The sequence below is a fragment of the Meriones unguiculatus genome, chromosome 4 (genome assembly GCF_030254825.1).
Source record: "Meriones unguiculatus strain TT.TT164.6M chromosome 4, Bangor_MerUng_6.1, whole genome shotgun sequence".
NCBI lineage: Eukaryota > Metazoa > Chordata > Mammalia > Rodentia > Muridae > Meriones > Meriones unguiculatus.
In genome coordinates, this window is record NC_083352.1 from 96,511,561 (window position 1) to 96,531,893 (window position 20,333).

Sequence of the window (20,333 nt, forward strand, 5' to 3'; positions counted from 1 at the left end):
CATGTACCAGTAGCTTCAGGCGTGGCTCAATCCATGGGGGCTCAGACTCTCTTGACTTAGCCCCAGATACCCTTGCCTGGGTTGGCCTTCCCAGGAGCCTGGCAACTTGATCCCCCTGCCATCCTCCAGGGCTGCCTCTAACTGGGCCAGCTCAGGCTGTGTGCCCACCCCTGAGCCAGTCTCTGGTCAAACCTGAGTTTTTTAGCTAGAGTTACTTTTCCCTGAAGGCGGGGCTGGGAAGGGAGACCAGTTACCTCCCCACCCCAGGAAGGTGGCTCGTGTGCTAGGCTGCACCACAGCCTTTCCCTTTATTTGTATGTTTTATTTCTGCCCTGTGTGTGTCCCAGGCTAGCCTCGATCTCTCAATCCTGTCTCCACTCCCCAAGTGTGGGTATGATAGGTGTGTGTGCCCCACTTCTTGTCCAAGCCCTTTGCAGTTAAACTTTGCTTCGTCCTGCTGTGAGCTGAGTACAATCTCCAATACCTGGGATTGACCACGTGATGTGTGTTGACCGATGGGATGTGAGCAAACCTTCCCAGCCAGAATAACAGATGGTTGTGAGTCGCTGTGTGGACGCAGGACTCAAACCCAGATCCTCTGAAAGGGCTGCTAGTGCTCTTAACCACTGAGCCATCTCTCTAGCCATTTGGGGCACCCCTGGCCCACGGCAGCGTGACCTCAGGCAGACTTCTCACCTTGCAAGGATGTTGTCTCCAGCAAGACACACTGGTCCCTGGTGAATGATGAGCTCCAAGGACAGGACTGACAGGGTATGGGCGTGTGCCAGGTGTCTGACCTACTGTGGTCTGGGCTAGCCTGTTCCCGGCTACACTGCCACCAAGCAGAAAGGGGCTAGTGCACGACTTCCCATGGGGGATTTTCAGAGCCACCCAGCACTGGCTCCAGGCTCGGGTTTGATTCTGATTTTGCTCCTGTGGATGGACCACTGGCCACCAGCCTGAGGTGGCAGGTAGGACATGGGACAGCATCCAGCTTCAAGAGCCTTGCAGTGATTTGGGTGTGGAACGACCTATATGCCACCCGGCCCCCGTCCGGCTCCCTGGGTGCCCTCCCGTGTATCCTTGAGGGGGGAGCCAGCAGGAGTGAAAAGTTTCACAGCAAACCCACAGCTGAGACGCCATCCGTTTTCCTTTTTTTTTCTCTTTCTCTTCGTTTTTAAAACAATATAGTGCAGACTGCACTTCTCACAGTAGAATATAATGGTCAATTTTAGTATAAAAAAAACATTCTCAGAGATTTGTAAATGCACTTAGTGCTCAGACAGGCCTTGGTACAGTACCGCGGCTGGAGCGCCTGGGGCCTAGGCCAGGGGACTGCAGGCCTTGAGGACTTCCTGGGCTTACCAACCCCCCACAGAGGTGCAGGCCAGGCCCGGGGGAGGGGAAGTGCAGAAACGGGGCTGGACTGGGTATTCCAGTTACAGCCAGCGGATCACCCTCTCCCTGGTCCCCAGGAGACCCCACATAGGAAGAAGGCAAGATCGTCCTTGTGAATGGAACCTGAGTTTACAGGCTCCTTGTCAGCCCCCTGTGACATCTTTGTGCGAATAGGAAAATGGTGTCCCTTCCTTGAAATGCAGACAATTGCAATAACTATACAAGTCTAGATGCAGTGGCGTCTCGGCAAGGTGCCCTGTGCAATGCACCAACTGTTCCCGGCAGCCCTGTAAGATGTGTTGGAGGGAACGGAGAAAAGGTCGGTCCAGGGTGGACAGGGTAGGGCTGGGGCACGATTCCTAGCAGGAAGGGTGGGTCGGGGAGAGTCACGAGGAACAGGGGCTGGTAGTCCTGAGGCCTCTGAGTATGGAGTCAGGGTGGTCTTCACCTGGATTAGTTGGTGGGGGCGGGGCACTTGGACCCAGGGACTTGCTACAGATCCCCTTTGGCTCCTTGTCTGAGAGACCAGGGGATTGTGGGTAGAGACCCAGTGCTGACTAGAGCACCCCTCTGCTGGAGACCCAGAAGGAACTTCCTGTTTGTAGAAGGTCCTCCCCTCCCTGACTAGATGAAGGATGGGCCTTGTGGGCAGCCCTGGCCCCTCCCTACTTCCTGGGGCCACAAGTGTGTATGGGAGAAGCCCTGGTGTGAGGTCAACCTGCCTGCCCATCGCAGTGAGGAGGTAACCAGCCTGGCTTCCCTGTAGACACATGGCCACGGGGCAGGTGGGGTGCCCCGCTGGCCTCCTGCCCTGTGCCTCGGCCTGCCGACCCCCAGCACCCTGTCCATCTGTCCATGTGCCCGCAGGGCAGACCTTATCTGTAGACAGGTAGGCGGATGTGGGCGTGCTGGTGGTCCAGCAGCCGGGGCACGGCCACCGTCTCGTAGCCCTTGCCCAGCATCTGCTCCTTGATGCAGGGCGGCCGGATGTCGTTGATGAGATACTCCAGCGACTGCAGGCTGCTGCTCAGCACCGCCGTGTTGCACACGCTCTTGCTGGTCAGGCCTGAGAGCGTGTCTGCAGGAGGCCCGCTCAGCTCCCGGGCGGCCCCAGGCCCCAGCTCTGTCACTACGGCGGCGGCAGCCGCTGCTGGATTGTAGCAGTCGCTGGTTGGCGTCACCAGAACACTGTTCCAGGGGGCAGCGAAGTACTGGCCCACGGTGAAGCTGGCGGGCAGCCCCACGCCGCAGTTGTGGGGGGACCCGTTGGCTCGCTCAAACGCCCGTCCGCCACAAGTCTCAGGGGACTTGCTGGCTACAGTGCTGCTACCGTAGGCTCGAAGCGGCTGGGGCGGGGGCGGAGGCGGCTTCTGCGGCCACAGCAGGTAATCCAGGCCGCCTTCCGCATACCCTGCAGGTTTGGCGGCCCCAGCCAGCGTCAGGGCTGGTGTGGCTCCCTGGCTCAGTTCTGTGCCTTTCCGGCAGTCTGGCAGACCGGCTGTGGCCGAGTAAGCCATGCTCGGAAAGCTGGGCACTGGGCCATGCTTGGCTGGACTGGGGTGGGGCACAGCCACGCCCTGGCAGGCGCTTGGTGCAACACCTGGGGCCTGGCACTGCTGGTTGAGTTGGTAGAGGATGCTGTGGATAGAGGGTAAGTTGGAGGGTGGCAGGGGCAGGCCCCGACCCGGCAGAGGGATCACAGAGGTGGCAGTGGCTGCTGCAGGCAGGCTGGGTGGTGGGGCAGGTGCCTCGGGTGGCTTCGGGTAGGCCAAGGGCCCCAGGGTGCTGGGCACCGGGTAGGGTGCGATGCCCACTTGCACGGTGGCGGGTGACAGCTTAGTCCGCTTGCCCTCCACACTCTTGAGCACGCTTTTGGTGGGCCCGGTGGGTGTGGCCGCGCTGGAGGAGACGGCGGCCTTGACGATGGCCAGCAGGCCCTGGTAGCCGGTGCTGTGCTGAGGGTAGGGGCTGTAGCGCTGGCCGCTGGTGTCGTAGCCGTTGACCGTGCGCCCCAGGTGCTTGTGCTGCGGCACTCGGATGTTGGTGGGGAAGATCTTGATGGACAGTGGGCTGTTGGCCACCTTCTCAGCATAGGCGTCCAGCTCGGCTGGGCTCGGGTATCGGGCAGAATGCATAGAGCTGGCCACTGACTCACCTGCAGGGGTAGAGGCACACGTGAGAGACGGGCTGGCAGCCGCAACCCCTCATTCCCCACCGGCCTGTTTCTCCCAAACTTCCGCTTTTGGACCAAAACAAGGTTCACAGAGGAAACTGCACAAATTGACAAGGCCCAGGCCAGCCCTCGGCCACAGACAAGCTCGTCACTTTTCTTTCCCTCCGGCTCTGAGACAGGGACCCATGTGTGTTCCAAGTTGGCCTCACACTTGATGACTCTGAAGTTCTGATTCTTCTGCCTTCTGCCCTCTGCCCCTTCCCTGCCAATGCTAGGATCACAGGTGTGTGCCATTATGCACTGCTTGGGATCGAACCCGGAGCTTCAAGATGAGAGACAAGTGCCTTCCAACTGAGCACCTAAGCCCCACCCCCACTTCCAGCAGCATCGACTGGCTGAGCTGGCATTCCTGGCTTCGTGAGATGAAGCTGACACGGGGCACTCGCTGCAGCTGGCCAGTTAATACTCCGTGTGACATTTTAGGTTGTGGGACTTACTATAGCTGGCCACACTGGCTCCGCCACGGTGGCACCCCAAGCTGTCCTAGAGCCCAGCCCAGCCCATAGCTTCCTCTGAGGCAGGGGAACATTGGACAGGGGTCGGGGTGGCACACAGGAAGTCCTGTGCCAGGGCCGGCAGGGGTCGGGCGGAACCGTGGCTATTCGGGCAAGCTGTCTGCTTACATAAGCTCCAGTTTTTCCACTTGCAGAATGGGGACAACAATGGTGCCGGGTCAGCAGGGTGACCTCGGCTGTGCTGAGGGGCCCAGCGGGGTGAGGCATGGATTCCACAACTCCCAGGGAACTTAGGCAAAGGGCTTCACCACACCTAGCCTCCCTTTTCTCATCCGTAAAGTAGGGCAATGTTCCTAAGGCTGCCCGCAAGGGTACCTGGAAGGGGTTAGCAGGCCCATGTATAGAAGGCAGTACTGGGGGAGGTCAGTTGTTGTTCAAGTCTGGCCCAGAGCAGGGCCTCCCCAGAGAGGGACACTCATGAGGTCCCTTCCCGTATGGTCCTCCAGAGCCCTGACCCGCCCAGCCTCGGTCCAGTGTATGGCTGTCTGTGTAGGGACGTCGCCAGGAGAGAGGCAACTGGGAGAGCTCAGGCCAGCAGAGCCAGGGCCTGTGCATGTTGGGGCGGCCTCTCACCACACTGGGCGCTCCAAACAGCCGCAGATACATGCTTGCCAGGACCCGGGGTATGTACACTGGTGGCTTCCAGCGGGCGGGGCAGCAGAGTGCACAGAGCCAGGCTCGGGGGGTCATCTCTCCAGCTCCACGGGTCAGCAGGTGCTTTGCTTGACAGATGGAGGTACGGGGAGGAATCAGGGCAGAAGGCGCAGGGGCCACATGGACTGGGGTAGCATCCCTTCACCTCTTTGGGCCTAACGTGGGCCCAGCAGGTAAGAGCACCACACTCTGCTCTGGCCACCCCTTGTTCTTAAGTAGCCTTAAAATAAACTTGGTGTGGAGAATGGAAATGTCACTTTGGCCAACGGGGGAATCTTTCTCTGCGATTGGATTTAAACTACATTATACAAGCAATTTCATGGGCACTTAGCACCGCTCTGAGAGTCCCGCAAAAAAGGGACCAGCTCTTCATTTGCCAGCCATAAATCAGCGGTTGCTATAATGAGCACAAAAATGTCACTTTTATGCAATTTTACAGATGAACAAAACTGGTGAAATTAGCTGTGGAAACCTACCAGACTCAGCAAAAGCAGCTGCCGGGAGGGGAAAAAAATGATATCCGTGTGTATTTTCGTTCCCCTTAAACTCTCTTTCCAAGCAAGTCTCTGCCATTGTGGTGTGAAAACTCATTTGTCCTCTGCAGCATGCTTTCATTCGGAGTTTATCTTGAGTATCCAATGAGCCACCAACTGTGAAAATGATTAAATCTACAAAATCTATCTAATGGATGGAATAAATTAGGTGTTCAAAACCTTAAGAACAAGGAGGAAGTGCCTGTTCTCTGGTCCCGTTACCAGAAGAGGGCGCACCTCGCCCCTGTCTGGTCAGTCACCATCCCGGGGTGGCGTCTCCGGAGGGAGAGGGCAGCCGGATGCAGAGTCTTTCCGCTGGCCATGACTGGGTGCCAGGCTCTGCACCCACCATTTTCTGAGTGGCTTGCGTATGGAGGGCCAGACAACTGCGGGGGAGGTGGGGATGGAGGTAGGGATGGGTGTGACACGGGGCAGCCACCCTGGAGACCTGCCTCCCTGACCACCTAGCGCCTGAGCCCCTCCCTGGTTGAACTGTGTAATCAGTAAGACCCTCTGGAAGGAATGTGGCTCTCCCACAACACCCTGTCACACAGAGACCCGGAGGCTGCCTGCAGAGATGTGTGGAAGCCGTGGACAATGGCCATGGGAGTCTTGTTGGAATAGCTCAGCCGAAGCTGAGCCTGCTGTGGGAGCCTGAGGAGACACCCAGGCAAGCTGCCCTTGGGTGTCTGAGTCCCATTGACCACACAGCCACCTGCCACGTGGTAAGATGGCACACGGCTCTCCATTTTATAGGGGAAGAGGTCAGAGGTTACGGCCAGCCAAGGTCAGAGCTAGGCCACCCCACGAAGGGCCTGGGGGCCACCTAAGTTAGGAGGCCATCGTCCAGCTGCTGAGAGGCTGCTTGGGCAGTTAGTTTCACTGTTTCCTGGCTGGTGCTTGGTAAGCCTCTTTCAGGGCAAGGTGATGGGAAGGCTACAGGGGTCACCCTTCACAGACATGCTTTAATCAAGGGCCTCACCTATACCTTTGAGACGGGAGCCCTGCCTTTAGCTTTGGTCCCTAAAAGACCAAAGGTTATCCTGTAGTGCTTCAAACACAGCCTGTTCTGCAGTGGAGCTGGCTTGAAACACAGCTCCTGGGCCCATGTTGGCAAACTCCAAGACTTTCCTGTGGAGAAAACCTAGTCACAGGTGCTCATACATTCAGTCTGCTTGGGAAACACGGGGCCAGAGGGAAGAGGGAGAAGTCCTCGTGGAGAGCCTGGGGAGCTGTGACAGCAGGCTCCTCAGCCAGGTGAGGATAAGGCAGAGCCCAGCGTCCAGCTCCCCCTGTATCCCAGCTAGTTTGGGGAATCTCATGGTGGCATCTGTCGTCACCAAAGGGACCACAGTAGACTGACTGCAGCTGGCCTCCAGACTCAGGGGCCACCTGTAGTGGCTTTGTGCTCTGCTGGTGCTCCACTCTCCATAAGACACGGTGGACACTTAGCCCATCCATTCGGGACCTGTCCACCTCCTCCGTCTCTCGCATACCCACCATTTCCTGGACCCTACTATGCAGGCAGCGAGCTAAGGGACCAGCACCTGCATGGGGGTGGTGGGCGGCAAGAGGCCCCAGAAACAGGATGGCGGCAGGCTGACGGGTGAGGGGGACACTTCTGTGTTCTAAATAGCAGCGTCAGATTCCCCTCATCTGACATGAACTGGATTAGGGGCTTGACTGTACAGAGGTGACTAGTGTGGGATGGGAAGGGGCGTAGCGCCAGTGACTTTCATGAAGTGACCATCCATCCATCCATCCATCCATCCATCCATCCATCCATCCATCATCTATCTATCTTTAAACACAGGGTCTCTCTATGCTGGCTCTCCTAGAACTATGCAGACCTCAATAAAGTACTCAAAGGTCTGCCTGCCTCTGCCTCCTAATTGCTGGGACCAAAGGCATTCACGGTGACTTTATGAAGAGCCTTATGACCTCCCCTTGGACCCAGCTGTGTGGAGAGGCCACAGACAGGTACCTCCTGTTCAGACCTAAGTGCCTCTCCCTCCACCCCAGAAACACCATGCGACAGACTCCATACTGTCCTGTCCGGGACACAGTGCCTGCTTGGCATGGATTCCTGGGAATCAACAGTGAGGTTCAGTGGACTGACTGGTGGGGCGGAGGGGCTCCTGGCTTGGACCCAGTGATCAGTGGGAGGAAGTAACCTCTGAGAAAGGCAGAGGAGGAGAGGGAGCCATACGGGATCGGAGCAGAAGGGCCGAGCCGGGGGTTGGGGAAACAAACTTCCCGGCCCCAGGCCACTGTGGTGGTCCAGGTGTGTGGCCCAACTGGCAGGCTCCCCAGGGAAAGGCCCCTTCCATTATGACTGGGATATGAAATATCCCCAGAAGGGTCCATGTGGGAGGCTTAATCCCTAACTGGTAGCACAGAGCTGAGGGGGGGTCTCCAGGGCACTAACAGATTAATCCACAGATGTGTTCACCTGGAGTAGGCCTGTCTGGCGAAAGGCGGTGTGTGACAGGCCTTTAAGTCCCTACCCTGTGGACCTCAGTGCAGCACTGCCCTTCTCCAGTCTGCAGGAAACCAGCTTCCCATTGTGTGAGCCCTGGAGGGTCTCAGGAGCAGGGGCAAAGGACTGGCCTTCCTTGGTGTCCTTGGCCTGCAGCTCTTGTGTGGCATCCCCACTCGGCTCCTCTGTAAAAGCCTCCGCTAAAGTGTGTTCAAGGAGACACTGGAGGGACTGGTCACCTGACCCAGGCCGCCCTCTGCAGCCTCCCTTCCAGTCACAGGCCCCGAATGCACATCGATGGTCACATGTTTCCTCTGAGACCGCTTTGGAGGCGGCCTGGTTTCTCAGAAAAGGTTAAACATGCAGGGACCGCATTGAGGAAGGGTGACCTGGCTGCCTCCCCCTGCTCATCTCTCCCCCAATCCATCTCCATCCACGAAGCCCCCATTAAAGGCTTGTCTGGAGATTTAAAAGGCTGGCAGGAAGTGCCGGGCGAGCTGTCGCTGCCATTAAGTTAATGTTATGGGCCTTTTACAGGTGCGTTAAATAGACGCGGTTATTAACGAGTATATTAAGCCAATTAAAACCAGCCCTCTGAGTGGGGTTTAATGTTGCCTCAGGGAGACTAGAGAGGGCTTCACTGCGCTGCTGCCTGCCGGCAGCACACAGGGAAGGGAGGGCGGGGCTCCCTGTGTGGGGACCACTGCGGTGAGAAGCTAAGCGGCTGGAGTTGGGTCGTGGGCGTCACCTTGACCGATTAGACTTCGGGCAGCCTTTGGCCGGCGAGGGGCTGAAAGGGTGCCTCCAGGTTCCGGGAGACTTAAGCATGCAATGAGATCCTTGTTCCGGCGTACAGTGGGGAGCCACCAGCCTACTCTAGGCTGGGACCCAGGCCTGGATCAGAGGAGGTGGCCTGGGGACAGGCTGTGTTTTGTGAGGTGTGTAATGGGTTCCACGCTCTGGAAGGGCAGGTACCTGCTCTGGAGCGTGGCGCTGGGGACAGCAGCTTAGAACCGGGTCCTTCCCAGGTGGCCCAGCCCCCTACATATGCCCCTGGGGCAAGAGTTTCAGGGGAACCTCAGTCTTCTGGGTACGGAATGGGGCTGTCCCCTTCCCATGGGACTGGAAGAGTGGCTGCAGGGGTCAGTGAAATCACTTCCTTTCTCCCTTCCAGTTACTGTCTCTCGCCAAAGGATCAGGAAGTCCCTGGGGCGTTCTACGTGGAAATGGGGAGGGAAGGGGTTTCGAAGTCTTCTCTGGGACAGAAAGGGTCCTTGGGCACCACCCTTTTATCTGCATTCCCCTTCACTGTGACACTACGCCCTTGGAGGTGGCAGCCTCCTGAATGCTCAATTAACGTGACACTAATTAGCTGGTGGTACCAGCAGAATGCCTAATGAGGTCGCTCAGGAGGGGGCGAGAGACTATTGGGCCGGGAGAGCAGCTGTTCTCCGGTCTTTACAGGGAAGGACTCAGGCAGTCACAGGGATGGGGATTGCTGCTTGGCACCTTGCTGGCTGTCCTGGGCGCCCCAATCTGCTGCACCTACTGACCCCTGGTGGTCAACCAGAGGAGCAGACCACGGATAATTCCAGGCGTGCTCTGTTAATGGCTGGGACCTCTAGGGGGTAGGGGTGGGGGTCACAGCTCTCTGCCTATCTCTCCGGGCAGGGTGGAAGGATGTTCAGCTGCTCAGGCACGTGAATAAAGCCACGTGTACATCCTGCACCTACAGCAGTGGGCAGGCACTCCCCAGGCCTTCCCCGACCCTCAAGAACTGGCTGGAGCCTTGGGGTGGCCTCTGTGTCCCAGAAGGTGGGGCTGGGGACACTTCATCCTTCCTCACCCTGACCTGCCTGTCCTTGCCTGAGCCTCAGGATTTCCTACTTGCCCCTCGGAGTGGCTGTTTTGGCCACACATGACTCTAGTGGCCGCCATCCACTAAGGGTGACCTGGCAGCCTCTCCCTGCTCATCTCTCCCCCAATCCATCTCCATCCACGAAGCCCCCATTAAAGGCTTGTCTGGAGATTTAAAAAGCTGGAAGTGCTACATGAGCATCAGCCAGGCCCAGCCCTGCCATACCCGGCCTCCTTCTCCGGGTCTCATGCCCTTTGCCCATGACCATACCCCTACATTCTTTAAGTTCTATTTGTATATGCTCACTTTTCAAAAAAGCAAAATTAAACACCAGGGCTCAGGGTGTAGCTCAGTGGCAGAACAGCTGCTGATCATACCCATAAGGCCCTGGGTTCCATCCCCAGCCCTGGGAGAAAAAAACAAAAAACACACACACAAACAAACCCAGTTCTGCTTAAAACAGCATCAAAAGTAGTAGGATATTTAGGGATAAGTATGAACAGAAGAACAAAGTGATCCAGAAGTGACAGAATGTTGAAGCAACTTTAACAAACAGGAAGACATCCCACATTCAGACTGGGAGACTCAGGCTGGAAGCTGGCTTCCAGCCCCAAGCAACTTCTATCAGAATCTCAGCTGGCCTCCTTGCAGAAACTAAAAAGTCTGTCCTGAAATTCTGGGGATTCACGAGACCCCAAACTGTTTCTAATTCTGAAGCTTAATGCCAAGTTACAATGGTCAGGTCACTGTGGGTACCAGGCATAAAGAGAGGCACCAGCAGCTCAGGGGACTGGAGAGTCCAGAAGTGACATTCAAGTAGGGGGAAAAAGCTGGTCTTTCTGTTTGTTTGTTTCTCTCTAGACAGAGTTTCTCTGTGTAGCCCTGGCAATCCTGGACTTGCTTCGTAGACCAGGCTGGCCTCGAACTTACAGAAATCTGCCTGCCTCTGCCTCCCACGTGCTGGGATTAAAAGCGTGCACCACCACCAGCTGCCAAAGTTGGTCTTTTCAATGACTGGTGTGGAAGACAACTAGGTATCTAGTATTGGTGGCAAGCACTAGACAGCTACATTTGAAATGATGAGGTTGGATCATCTCAACTCAAAACTCTGTCAGAGACCTACATGAAAAGTTTCCAAACTTTCAAAAGTGTTCAAACCCCTCTGTTCATTTATTACAGTGAGGGCGGGGAGGAAGCATGCCCCACATGTGCTGAAGGTGACAACGCTTTCTACCATGTGGGTCCCGGGCACTGACTTGGTCCCCAGACTTGGCAGCAGGTGCCTCCACCCACTTCTTTGTCTCAGTGGCCTCAAGACTAGAAATGCTCCGAAGAAAACACAGGAGGCTGCACAATGGCTCCGGTTGTTTGAGGCCTTCTATAAAAGCAACCTAATAAAAGCCACGGACGACTCTGGAATCAAACATTTTGGTGCTTCAAAGGGGATCAGGAAGCGTGAAGAAGACAGCTCTAGAATGGGAGAAGAATGCTCACAAATCACGTACACGAAACAGGACCCAGAACACACATGGGACCTGGGGAACCAGAGGGAAAGGCAAGCAGCTGGGCTGAAAGAAGGGCTGCACAGGCATCTTTAAGGAAGATACACAGAAGCCAGTAAGCGCACGAGACACAGATAAAAGCACTCCAGGATTGCAACAACAACAGGATGGCTGAGAGCGGGCACACACCTGGAAGCTGGCACCCAAGAGGCTGAGGCAAGGGGGTTGCTGTAATTTTGAAGCTTGCTTGGCAGGAATGGGAGGACACCCCCACAGCCCCAAACAAAACAAATGGTTGTGGGGAACTTGGTTCCTTGGGTGTCTTCGCTGTCTTCTCTCGGGTGTCTATATCTAATCCTTAAACGTTTTTGTTTTCTTTCCTGCCCTGTGTACAGGCAGTGTGGCCTGGGGTTTTTGTCCCTGCCATGTCCCGAGCCCTCAGGTTCACTGGCAGCAAATCTCACCGGATGCCTGAGATGGATGGGGGCCAGCACACCAGGTCTTCCTTCTCCCTCGGGCAGGACATGATGAGCCTGATGCAGCCGTCCCTTCTCGTTTCTCTTCTACACTTTGATGTTGGGAGTTGGGAAGGCAGCACATGTGAAGGTTACAGGACAACTGTAAAAGTCAGTTCTCTCCCTCTACCGTGTGCTCCCAGGAATTGAACTTAGGTCATGAGGCTTGGCAACAAGCCTGTTGAGCCATCTTGCCGGCCCCTTTTGTGGCTAGCACAGGTGGCTCCCACAGAAATGCGAGTGACTGAAGCTCACTGGGGCAGAAGCCCCAACTGGCAGGTCATAGGGAATGCCCAGCAGTGGGTGACGGTCTCCCTTCTTATCCCTTTGTCAGTGTCCAGTCACTCTCCTGAAGTCACACACATGCCCTGTGTGTGCCCAGCCAGGACCTGACCCCTTAGACCCATCTCCGTCCCTGGGGTACCTCCTTCCCTGGGGCTCTCTGCAGAGTCTGTATTTTTAGCAGTGCACAACTCAAGGTTTGTATATTAGCAACTGCAATGAGAAAGTCAAATGTTTATTAGCTGAGGTCCTGCATAGCTGAGATGGAGGTTTCTGCAGGAGGGGTGATCAGGTCCTGCTTGGGGCCCTGGGGCCCTGGCCAGCTGGGAAGGCTTGGCGCTTAGGCCTACGGGAGTGGAGGGGAGGGAACACACACACTCGTCTCTGTCCCTTCTTTCTTTGCAGGCCATTTTCTCTAGTCACCTAGGACAGCCTGCTCTGTCTTTAGCTCTTACAGAGATAACCTGTGGCCATCTCTGGTCCCTTAGGTGTGTTGTGGGCACACGTAGCAGCTGGTTCTTGTCACAGTTCTGTAAGTCAGGCTCCTGGGATCCTTCTCATAAGGGGGCTCAGACTGGCTGCCCCACCCCCTGGATCTTTTGATGTTACCCATTACGGGCGGCCAGAGCTAGACTTTTCCTATCCATCTCATTTGACCTTTTCTTTATAGAAGGGGACATGGGTCCTAGGGGACCAATCAACTTGTTCAAGGTCACGCTGTCCATAGCCTGGCCAAGACCTTGGTGTTAACGCAGCATAGCAGCAAAGTTCAGGCCAGCCTTCCCCTTCTCAGTTCTGCTTGGGGCAAAGGAGATGAGAGCCACTGCCCAACTAGGCCTGGTGGCCCATGCCTAGGATCCCAGCACGTAGGAGGCGGATGCAGAAGGATTGCCGGGAGTCTGTGGAGACCCTATCTGAAAACAAGGACAGATCCTGTGAGAGCAAGGCCCTCTCAGAAGAACTGAACTGACTAGAAACAGCCCAGATGCCTGACCAGTGGTGTCTAAAAGTGCCTCTCCGTCTGGGAAGAGGGCACTCAACTGCCGAGGCCCGAATGCAAATAAAGGTGCATGCTGGGAAGATCAGGTGAGGTAACGCCTGCGCCAACAGTGTGCACTCCCGAAGGCCAGGGGACACCCCAAACACAAAGCCTGGGTCCCTCTCCTAGTGACAGGAGAGGTGCAAGGGACACACTCTGCTGAAGAGCGCACAGAGCTATAGCCACATCCCGTGTGCAGCCGGGAGCGATGGAGCGGATGCTTGAGCTCTGAAAGTCCAGTCAGGACAACGACTCAGAGCTTCTGAACTGGGAACTTCCTGTAAACAGCCAGGCAAGATGAGCTCGCTTCCTCCAGGGGTAAACCATGTTGAACAAATGTCCAACCCGCATCCAAATAAAGTTCGGGCAAGGTCATGCTTCGTATAAGCTACGCCCCAAGAGAAGAGATGGCTGTGACAGCACAGTGCCTCGTGGAGAGATGGGCTGATGGGAAAACGTGGGGGAAGAGCAACTGTTTTTGTAAAGCAAGAACAGAAAGCAGCTGTGCAAGAGGAGGCAAGGATGATCCACAGAGCGAAGGGAGAGTGAGCACAGAGAGGGAAAGGATAGAAAACACCTGAAGAGAGGAGTCAGGCTTCGAGGCCATGGTCCCAGGAACAGGCTACAGACAGGCCAACCCCATACAGTTTGGTAGAGCAACTGGATTCCGAGGACATCAAAGTTTGAAAACAAGGGTGCAGGGTGGCATGAAGTTTCATTTTCTTTAACGTCTTCAAGGTGAGAGGAAGGAGATGGAGTACTGATCCAGAGGCTGCCCAATAGCACACTGGGGCCAACCAGCCTCACGGAACGTGAGGCCAAAGCATTGGTGCAGAGTGATCTCATTTCTTGAGGACGCCGTGACACAAACCCGGGACCCATGCTAATGGTGAGAGGCTCCGGTGACGGCACTGCTGACCACAGAAGGGAACAAGGGGCCGGTTACAGCGCAGCGCCATTCCCTTCTTTACGAGAAGATGCCATTTGCAGCTGCTGAGGCTTGCAAATACAGTCAAGTCCTACGAGCAACCGCGGAACACAGTAATTTCATCATTTTCTTCAGGGACTAATAACACACACAGAGCTAGGACTGGGTGGGGAGTCGGCTCCATCAGTAAACATGAGGACTTGAGTCCGGAGCCTTGGGCATACGTGAAGGGGAGTCACAGAGACGAGGGGGTCCCTTGCAGTGCTTGTGAGCACTGGGGTTAGAGATGGAGGCAGCACGGCAGAGGAAGGCACCTGATGTCAGCCTCTGTCACCCGGCCCCCACCACAGAGAAACAAAGAATCAATGAGTTAAGTTACCTAGAGACAAGCAGAGCACCCGGTCACAGTGCGAGAGGAAACACAAATCCCTCCCATATTTTCACTCAGGCTACACACTGGCCACACTGCCAAGTGGTATGTGTGTGTCGGGGGGGGGGGTGTTGCATTTGTGTCACAAAGCTTAACCCAACTCGACAGCACCAGAGTCATGCTTAAACACAGGAATCCAGAGAGGTCACAATTGCAGAACTGGCAAGGGTTGCAAATTCAAAGGCAGAGGTCAAGCTATCCTAAAATCACATCCAGGCCCCAACGTGTCAAGTATGTTTGTTTTTGTAAAAAAGCATTTACTTCCCGTGAAGGTCCACGGTACTAATGTCTGCACATTAAACAGCACTGCAGTGTTGTTAGGGCTTCTATGAGAACAAACAGCCTGAACCCGCTAGCAGAGGGCATCCAGCGCCTTCATCCAGGGAGACGCAGAGGAGGGGGTGTGCAATCCTGACTCCCAAAGCAGGCTCACAGCCTTCTAAGTTCTCACTGAGAACAAACCCAAACCAAAGGTTGCTTTTATATCACAAGGAACTTCAGACAAGATCTGCTGTATTTTCCCTGGCATGTACCTAGACACAAAGACTTCAGTACATTTTTAGAAGCATCTCTGATCCATAGCACGCACGCGCGCGCGCGCGCGCGCGCACACACGCACACACACACACACACACACACACACACACACACACACACACACAGCCTCCTGCTTAGATGGACAGGTAGGGATGGAGAAAAAACAAATCAGATCCAAAATTCTAAAACAACTAGAAAGCAAGATTCAAAGTGAGTATAAGCTTTGCAGCCTTTTCCTAAAAAAAAAAAAAAAAAATTACAGCGCTCAGTGGGTAAAGGTACTTGCTGCTGCCAAACCTGAGACCCAAGTTCGATCCTCAGGACCCACATGGTGGAAGGAGGGGAAACTGACTCCTACAAGTTGACCTCTGACCTCCACACCCCAGCCATGGTTCACTATTTCTTATACACATAGATCGATGTAATTTCTTTAAAATTTAAGTATAAATCATAAAGATTTAAGTCTCTAGCTCAAAAAAAAAATAACTTCAAAAGGCAGGAAGATTTTAATAAAGATAAAAGCATAAATCAATGAATTAGAATCCCTAAAAGGGTAATATTACTAATAAATACTATAGATGGATCTTTGGGGAAAGGCAATAGATCATATCATTAGCTAATCTAATCAAGGACGAGGGTAGGAGATGGCTCTGTCAGCAGATGCCTGTGTCCCTCAGAACCCACATAAGTGGACCTCGGTGACCCGGCACTGTTACCGGTATACACAGTGTGATCCTGCACTGGGGAAGCAAAAGCAGCGAAAATGCCTGGGGCTCGCTGGCAGCCGAATCAGCAAGTTCCAGTCAAGTGAGAGACGCTGTCTCAAACAAGCTTGGGAAGCCGAGGTCATCCTCAGGCCTCTAGGTGCATGAAGCTGCACACACACACAAAAACAAAGAGAAAACAGCCAGCAAGAGGGCGAGGTGGCACAGACAGACACTAAACTGCGCTGTTCATCCCTCTGTAAACTCATTGAAAAAAACCTGGGTCATAGAGGTAGATTTTTTTTTTTAATTAAAAAAGATTGTTTTCTCGTTTGTTTGGTTTTGTTTTCTTAAGACCTGATTTCTCTTTGTACCCTTGGCTGTCCTGGTACCTCGCTCTGTAGACCAGGCTAGCCTCTCTCTGTTTTATTTCGTTAAACACAAATAATTAGAGGAGAAACAGCAAACAGGGTTAAGAAGCTACCAGCCCCACCCAGCACACGTGGCCTCAGTTTCACCCTGGCACTGAGCACGCTTTTACAACAGACATTAACCCTTGCCAAGGGCAAGGGGAGCAGGAAGGCTGCAGATGGCAACAGCCAACAACAAATAAATTGTTCTGGTAGTAGGGAGGGGGTCTGAGGTAGCCTGGGCTACACTGTAAGAACCGGTCTGAAAGGATGCTGAAGAACTGTCTGTCGTATAATTACATTAAGGCAAGAAAATAACAGATCCTATCCTGAAAGCATGCTATAGAGAGCGAGTCCCCGCAACCCACGTGGGGTTCCAACAGAAATGCAAGGATACTTCAACGGGAAGGTGTCCAGTGACATCATCACTCGTATTAAGGGACCGAAGGAGAGAAAGCATGGGCCTGTAACCTGCAAAGCCGTCTGGGAAAGTTCCAACCCCGATTCTTGATTTTAAAACTCTTAATAGGGAAAGGAAGAGACTGACCAAATGCCCATCTCACAGGTGCCATCTCCTTGGCAGGGCAATCCGCACACTGTTCTTGGAATGCTGGCCACCGCCATTGTCATCAGTGTTCCAGGGATGACAGCCAGTCTACTCAACAAAACAAACTAATGAAAAAACAGAAGCCAGGCCACGGTGGTGCACACCTGTAATCCCAGCACTTGGGAGGCACAGGCAGGCCGCTGCTGGTGAGTTTGAAGCCAGCCTGATTGTCAGGCCAGCCAGGGCTACACAGTGAGACCCTGTCTCCCAACACAACAGAAAAGCAGCATGGTGGGGCACATGCAGTCCCCTCTCTGCAGGCAGAGGCTGAAGATGCTCAGTTACCTGGCATGCCTGAAGCCAGCCTGGACCGTGCATGGGATCTGTCTTAGAAAGTGTTAAATCAACTATCATTTCCCACTGATTACTGTGTAAGCGGAGAGACTGAACTGGAAAGCCCTAACAGCAACAAAGGAATGCAGGAAGGAAGGCGACAGGAGTCAGCATCATTCACAGGAACAGCCTCCACCATGGGAGAAGCAGTGCATCAAAACACCCTCTCCAGAAACAAACTGGGCCCCAAATGTGTGGGAGCTAAATGCAGCTACTTAGAACATTCCCAGGGGACACAGGAGGAAGCCTGCACTCAAGGACAGGTCTCGCTTTGGGAGGGGCGTGGGGGAGGGGAGACGGCGTTACAAAACTTGGCTTCTTCCAGGATCTGTCAAGGTAGGCAGCCCCACTATGAACCAACAGCTCAGTAAGTGGTTCCTCAGGCCAGAGGGTAAATATACAAGGTTTCCATGGAAATGGGGTGGGTTACTGACAAGGAACAAGAAGCTCCATTGAACAGCAGCGCGAATAATCCACCAAGCAGTATGGCCGATCTTGGAGAACCAGCCGCGATGGGCCAGCAAAACAGCTCAGCAGGTAAAGGATGTGAGTTTGGTTTCCGGTGCCCATATCGTGGAGGGGATAACTGATCGCTGCAAACTGTCCCCTGACCTCTACCATGTGTCTGGTGACCTGTGTGGTACGCACTCACACACAAAATCGATCTAACTACAGGAAAACAACCACAACAAGATACACATGGTGTGAATGAGTCAGTCATGCCAGTCCAGGGTTGAACTTCTCTATGCAGAAGCGGGGGAGGGAGGCGGCAGATGTCGCTGTTGTAGGGGGGGTTTCTGCTGCTACCAGGAGGCTGTGACACCCCTGCTGATGCGGCCTCACTGGAGTGTCCCCAGAGATCACTGCTGGCTGAAAAGGGCCAAGTACAGCTCAATAAATTCACCCAAGTTTCTAATCCCCAGTGTGACTGTATCCCAAGCACTGGGGAAGGGGGAGCAGGAGGCTGGAGTCATCTTTGGCTACACAGGAAGTTCAAGACTAGCCTGGGCTATACAAGGCCTTGCCAAAAAAAAAAAAAAAAAAAAAAAAAAGGTGGTGGTGGTGGTGGATGATAAATATGAATGAGAACATGGTGGACCTAGCTAGCTAGCTCAGTGGTAAGAGCTTGATTGAGAACCTGGGTTCAATCCCCAGGGTAACCAAACACAAATGAAAAAAAAAAGAACAGCATCAGGCTGATTCTTGAACACAGTTAGATTTCAACCTCACACTTTACAACCAGTAAATTACAGAACAAATGAGAAAGGGTTTCTTTGCATAGCCCTGGATGTCCTAGAACTCACTATGCAGACCAAAATGGCCTCAAACTCACAGAGATCTGCCTGCAACTGCCTCCCAGGTGTTAGGCAAATATCTTCAATACGGGAGAGAGAAAGGTCTAAGTACGACTTAAACCCCACCAGCCCCACAAGGAAGGACTGATGAACTGAGGTAGATCTAAGCCAGAAGACAGGTCCAAGGAGACAGGAGGTCGGAGTGTTGCATACAAGCAGCTTCCACAGCTCAACACAGATGGACAGGAACTGCCGCCCCATCAAAAAACGGACCAAGAAATGCACAGAATGTTCAAAGTCAAATGCTATGACACAAGACACTGAGCTAGCGCCATTTAAAACGGAAACTACACAGTGAACCTGTGGCCGCCGCACAGGTGTCAAAGCCTGGTCTGCTGGGCCTGAGGATGTGGGGAAGGGTGTCCTTTACATGCGGCTGGCTGCACTCTGTCCCTGGCATGTACCGGCTAAAGCCGTCAGACCACACCCACAACAGCACAGAGTGTCTAACACCCTGACCCCGTATTTCCTCGTCCAGAGCTTTCCCCACGCTCTGTTCACACCTGGTGACAACGCAGCGTTTATGGCTACATTGCTTACGGAATCAACAAGTTGTGGAGGGTTTAAAGAGAGGGTTGGCCAAATAAATTAGGGCCACCCCGAGCCGGAGAAAGGGACAAGAGCAGAGGCAGCTCACTGGCAGCCGCCCTGAGGACGTGTGGTCACGGGAGTGCTGGACCATGTCAGATGTGTGTGCACACATTTGCTGGAGCACATAAGCCATCTGGAGGGAACACAGGAAATGGACAGTGCTGCCTGGAGGGGGGCCTTTGGTCTCTCCACTCCTTCCTTCCTTAGGAATGTTGGACAAGAATGCTGCCTTCAAGATAAATAAATAGCTGCAGAAGGGGCCACAGTGTCAACAGCTAGGCCGCAGGGCAGCAGCTGCAGCGTGCTTCCAGCAGCCACACGGATGGAACAGCCGTGCCCCTCCCTTCTTTATGACCAGGCCGGCCTCAAGCTCAGGGTCGGCCTGCTTCCCTCCCGAGGGCTGGGCTTACAGGTGCAGTCATGCCCCGCTGTAGAACTCTGGTTTGGAGGCATGTGGTGAGCTTGCTCGCTGGGGCATGAATACTCCATGCAGGGGTCACACTGGGGCCTCAACCCGCCGGACGGAAGCCCAAAGGACAGAAAGCAAGTCTCTGGACCCAGAGAGCACAAGGAGGAAGCAGGGAGCAGGAGGCTCTGGACGGGCCTCACTCACATTTGCGCAGCTCCAGGCTCTTGCTTGGACAGGCCAGGTGCTGGCCGGGTGGGTTCTGTGCCCTCTGCAGACAGGCCAGCATGGCTGAGCTGGGAGCCCCGAGTGGGCCACGTGCTGCAGCAGGATCCCTGTGTAAAGAGAAATGAGGTGCAGGTTACTGAGGGCTGCTCTGAGAACCTCCCGTCCTCCCCAGCGTCCCAAGGAACCTCCGGTTGGTTGTTTTTGAGACATGTCTCTTTGTAGTCGAGGCTGGCCTACCGTCTAATCCCCCAGGTGCTGGGATCAGAGGCCACTGTGCCTGGCTTCTGGCCAGAAGCTCAGAACAGGCGTTCCATCTCCCTCAGATGGAACAAACTGAGGGTTCCAGAGGTGCCCCAAAGGCATACAGGAAGGGATCAGGTCTCAGGGGGTGGCCCTTGACCACAACATGGCCACATGTGTCCTTGGCTAGCTCAGTATGTGGGTCACCCCCAAATATGTCAGATTCTCACCCTTCTAGGGCCTAACTGAAGTTGTCCTTTGGCTGGTGGTGGACCCCAGCTCTGTCATTATCCTGTGACAAAGCAGCTCCAAGCTGGAGTGGGGGATGACACCCAACTGGTCATCTTTGGGGTCCATTCAGGAGTAGCCAGGTAGAGCTAGTGGGTGCAGGGTCCCTGTTTAGATAAGAGCTGGTCTGGCACCTATCTGGGGTGTTCTCACAGTACCCCTGGAGAACAGATGTCAGGATGGTGGCCTGGGGAGCTCTCCCCTGACTGACCTCATCCCAAGTAGAAAAGGCCGGGCCAGAGTCACCCACAGCAGCCACAGATGGGCC

At 54.5% G+C, this 20,333-nt stretch overlaps 1 protein-coding gene across 5 annotated transcripts in view; it reads right to left on the reverse strand.

The window, feature by feature from the left end:
• Nucleotides 1-1,142: 1,142 nt before the first annotated feature.
• Nucleotides 1,143-20,333, reverse strand: part of Fam222a (family with sequence similarity 222 member A) — a 43,913-nt gene continuing 24,722 nt past the window's right edge. For 2 of the 5 annotated variants that reach the window (XM_021634769.2, XM_060382576.1), the window contains 3 exons: nucleotides 19,517-19,644; nucleotides 5,277-5,450; nucleotides 1,143-3,553 (listed from right to left, as the gene is read on the reverse strand). In XM_021634769.2, coding sequence (XP_021490444.1) covers nucleotides 2,274-3,553; nucleotides 5,277-5,450; nucleotides 19,517-19,598 — 1,536 coding nt within the window. In that variant the 5' untranslated portion in view covers nucleotides 19,599-19,644 and the 3' untranslated portion in view covers nucleotides 1,143-2,273. Of the gene's footprint in view, nucleotides 3,554-5,276; nucleotides 5,451-11,636; nucleotides 14,915-19,313; nucleotides 19,337-19,516; nucleotides 19,645-20,333 lie in introns of those variants that run through there. The other 3 variants (XM_060382578.1, XM_021634770.2, XM_060382577.1) reach the window with 3 other exon arrangements.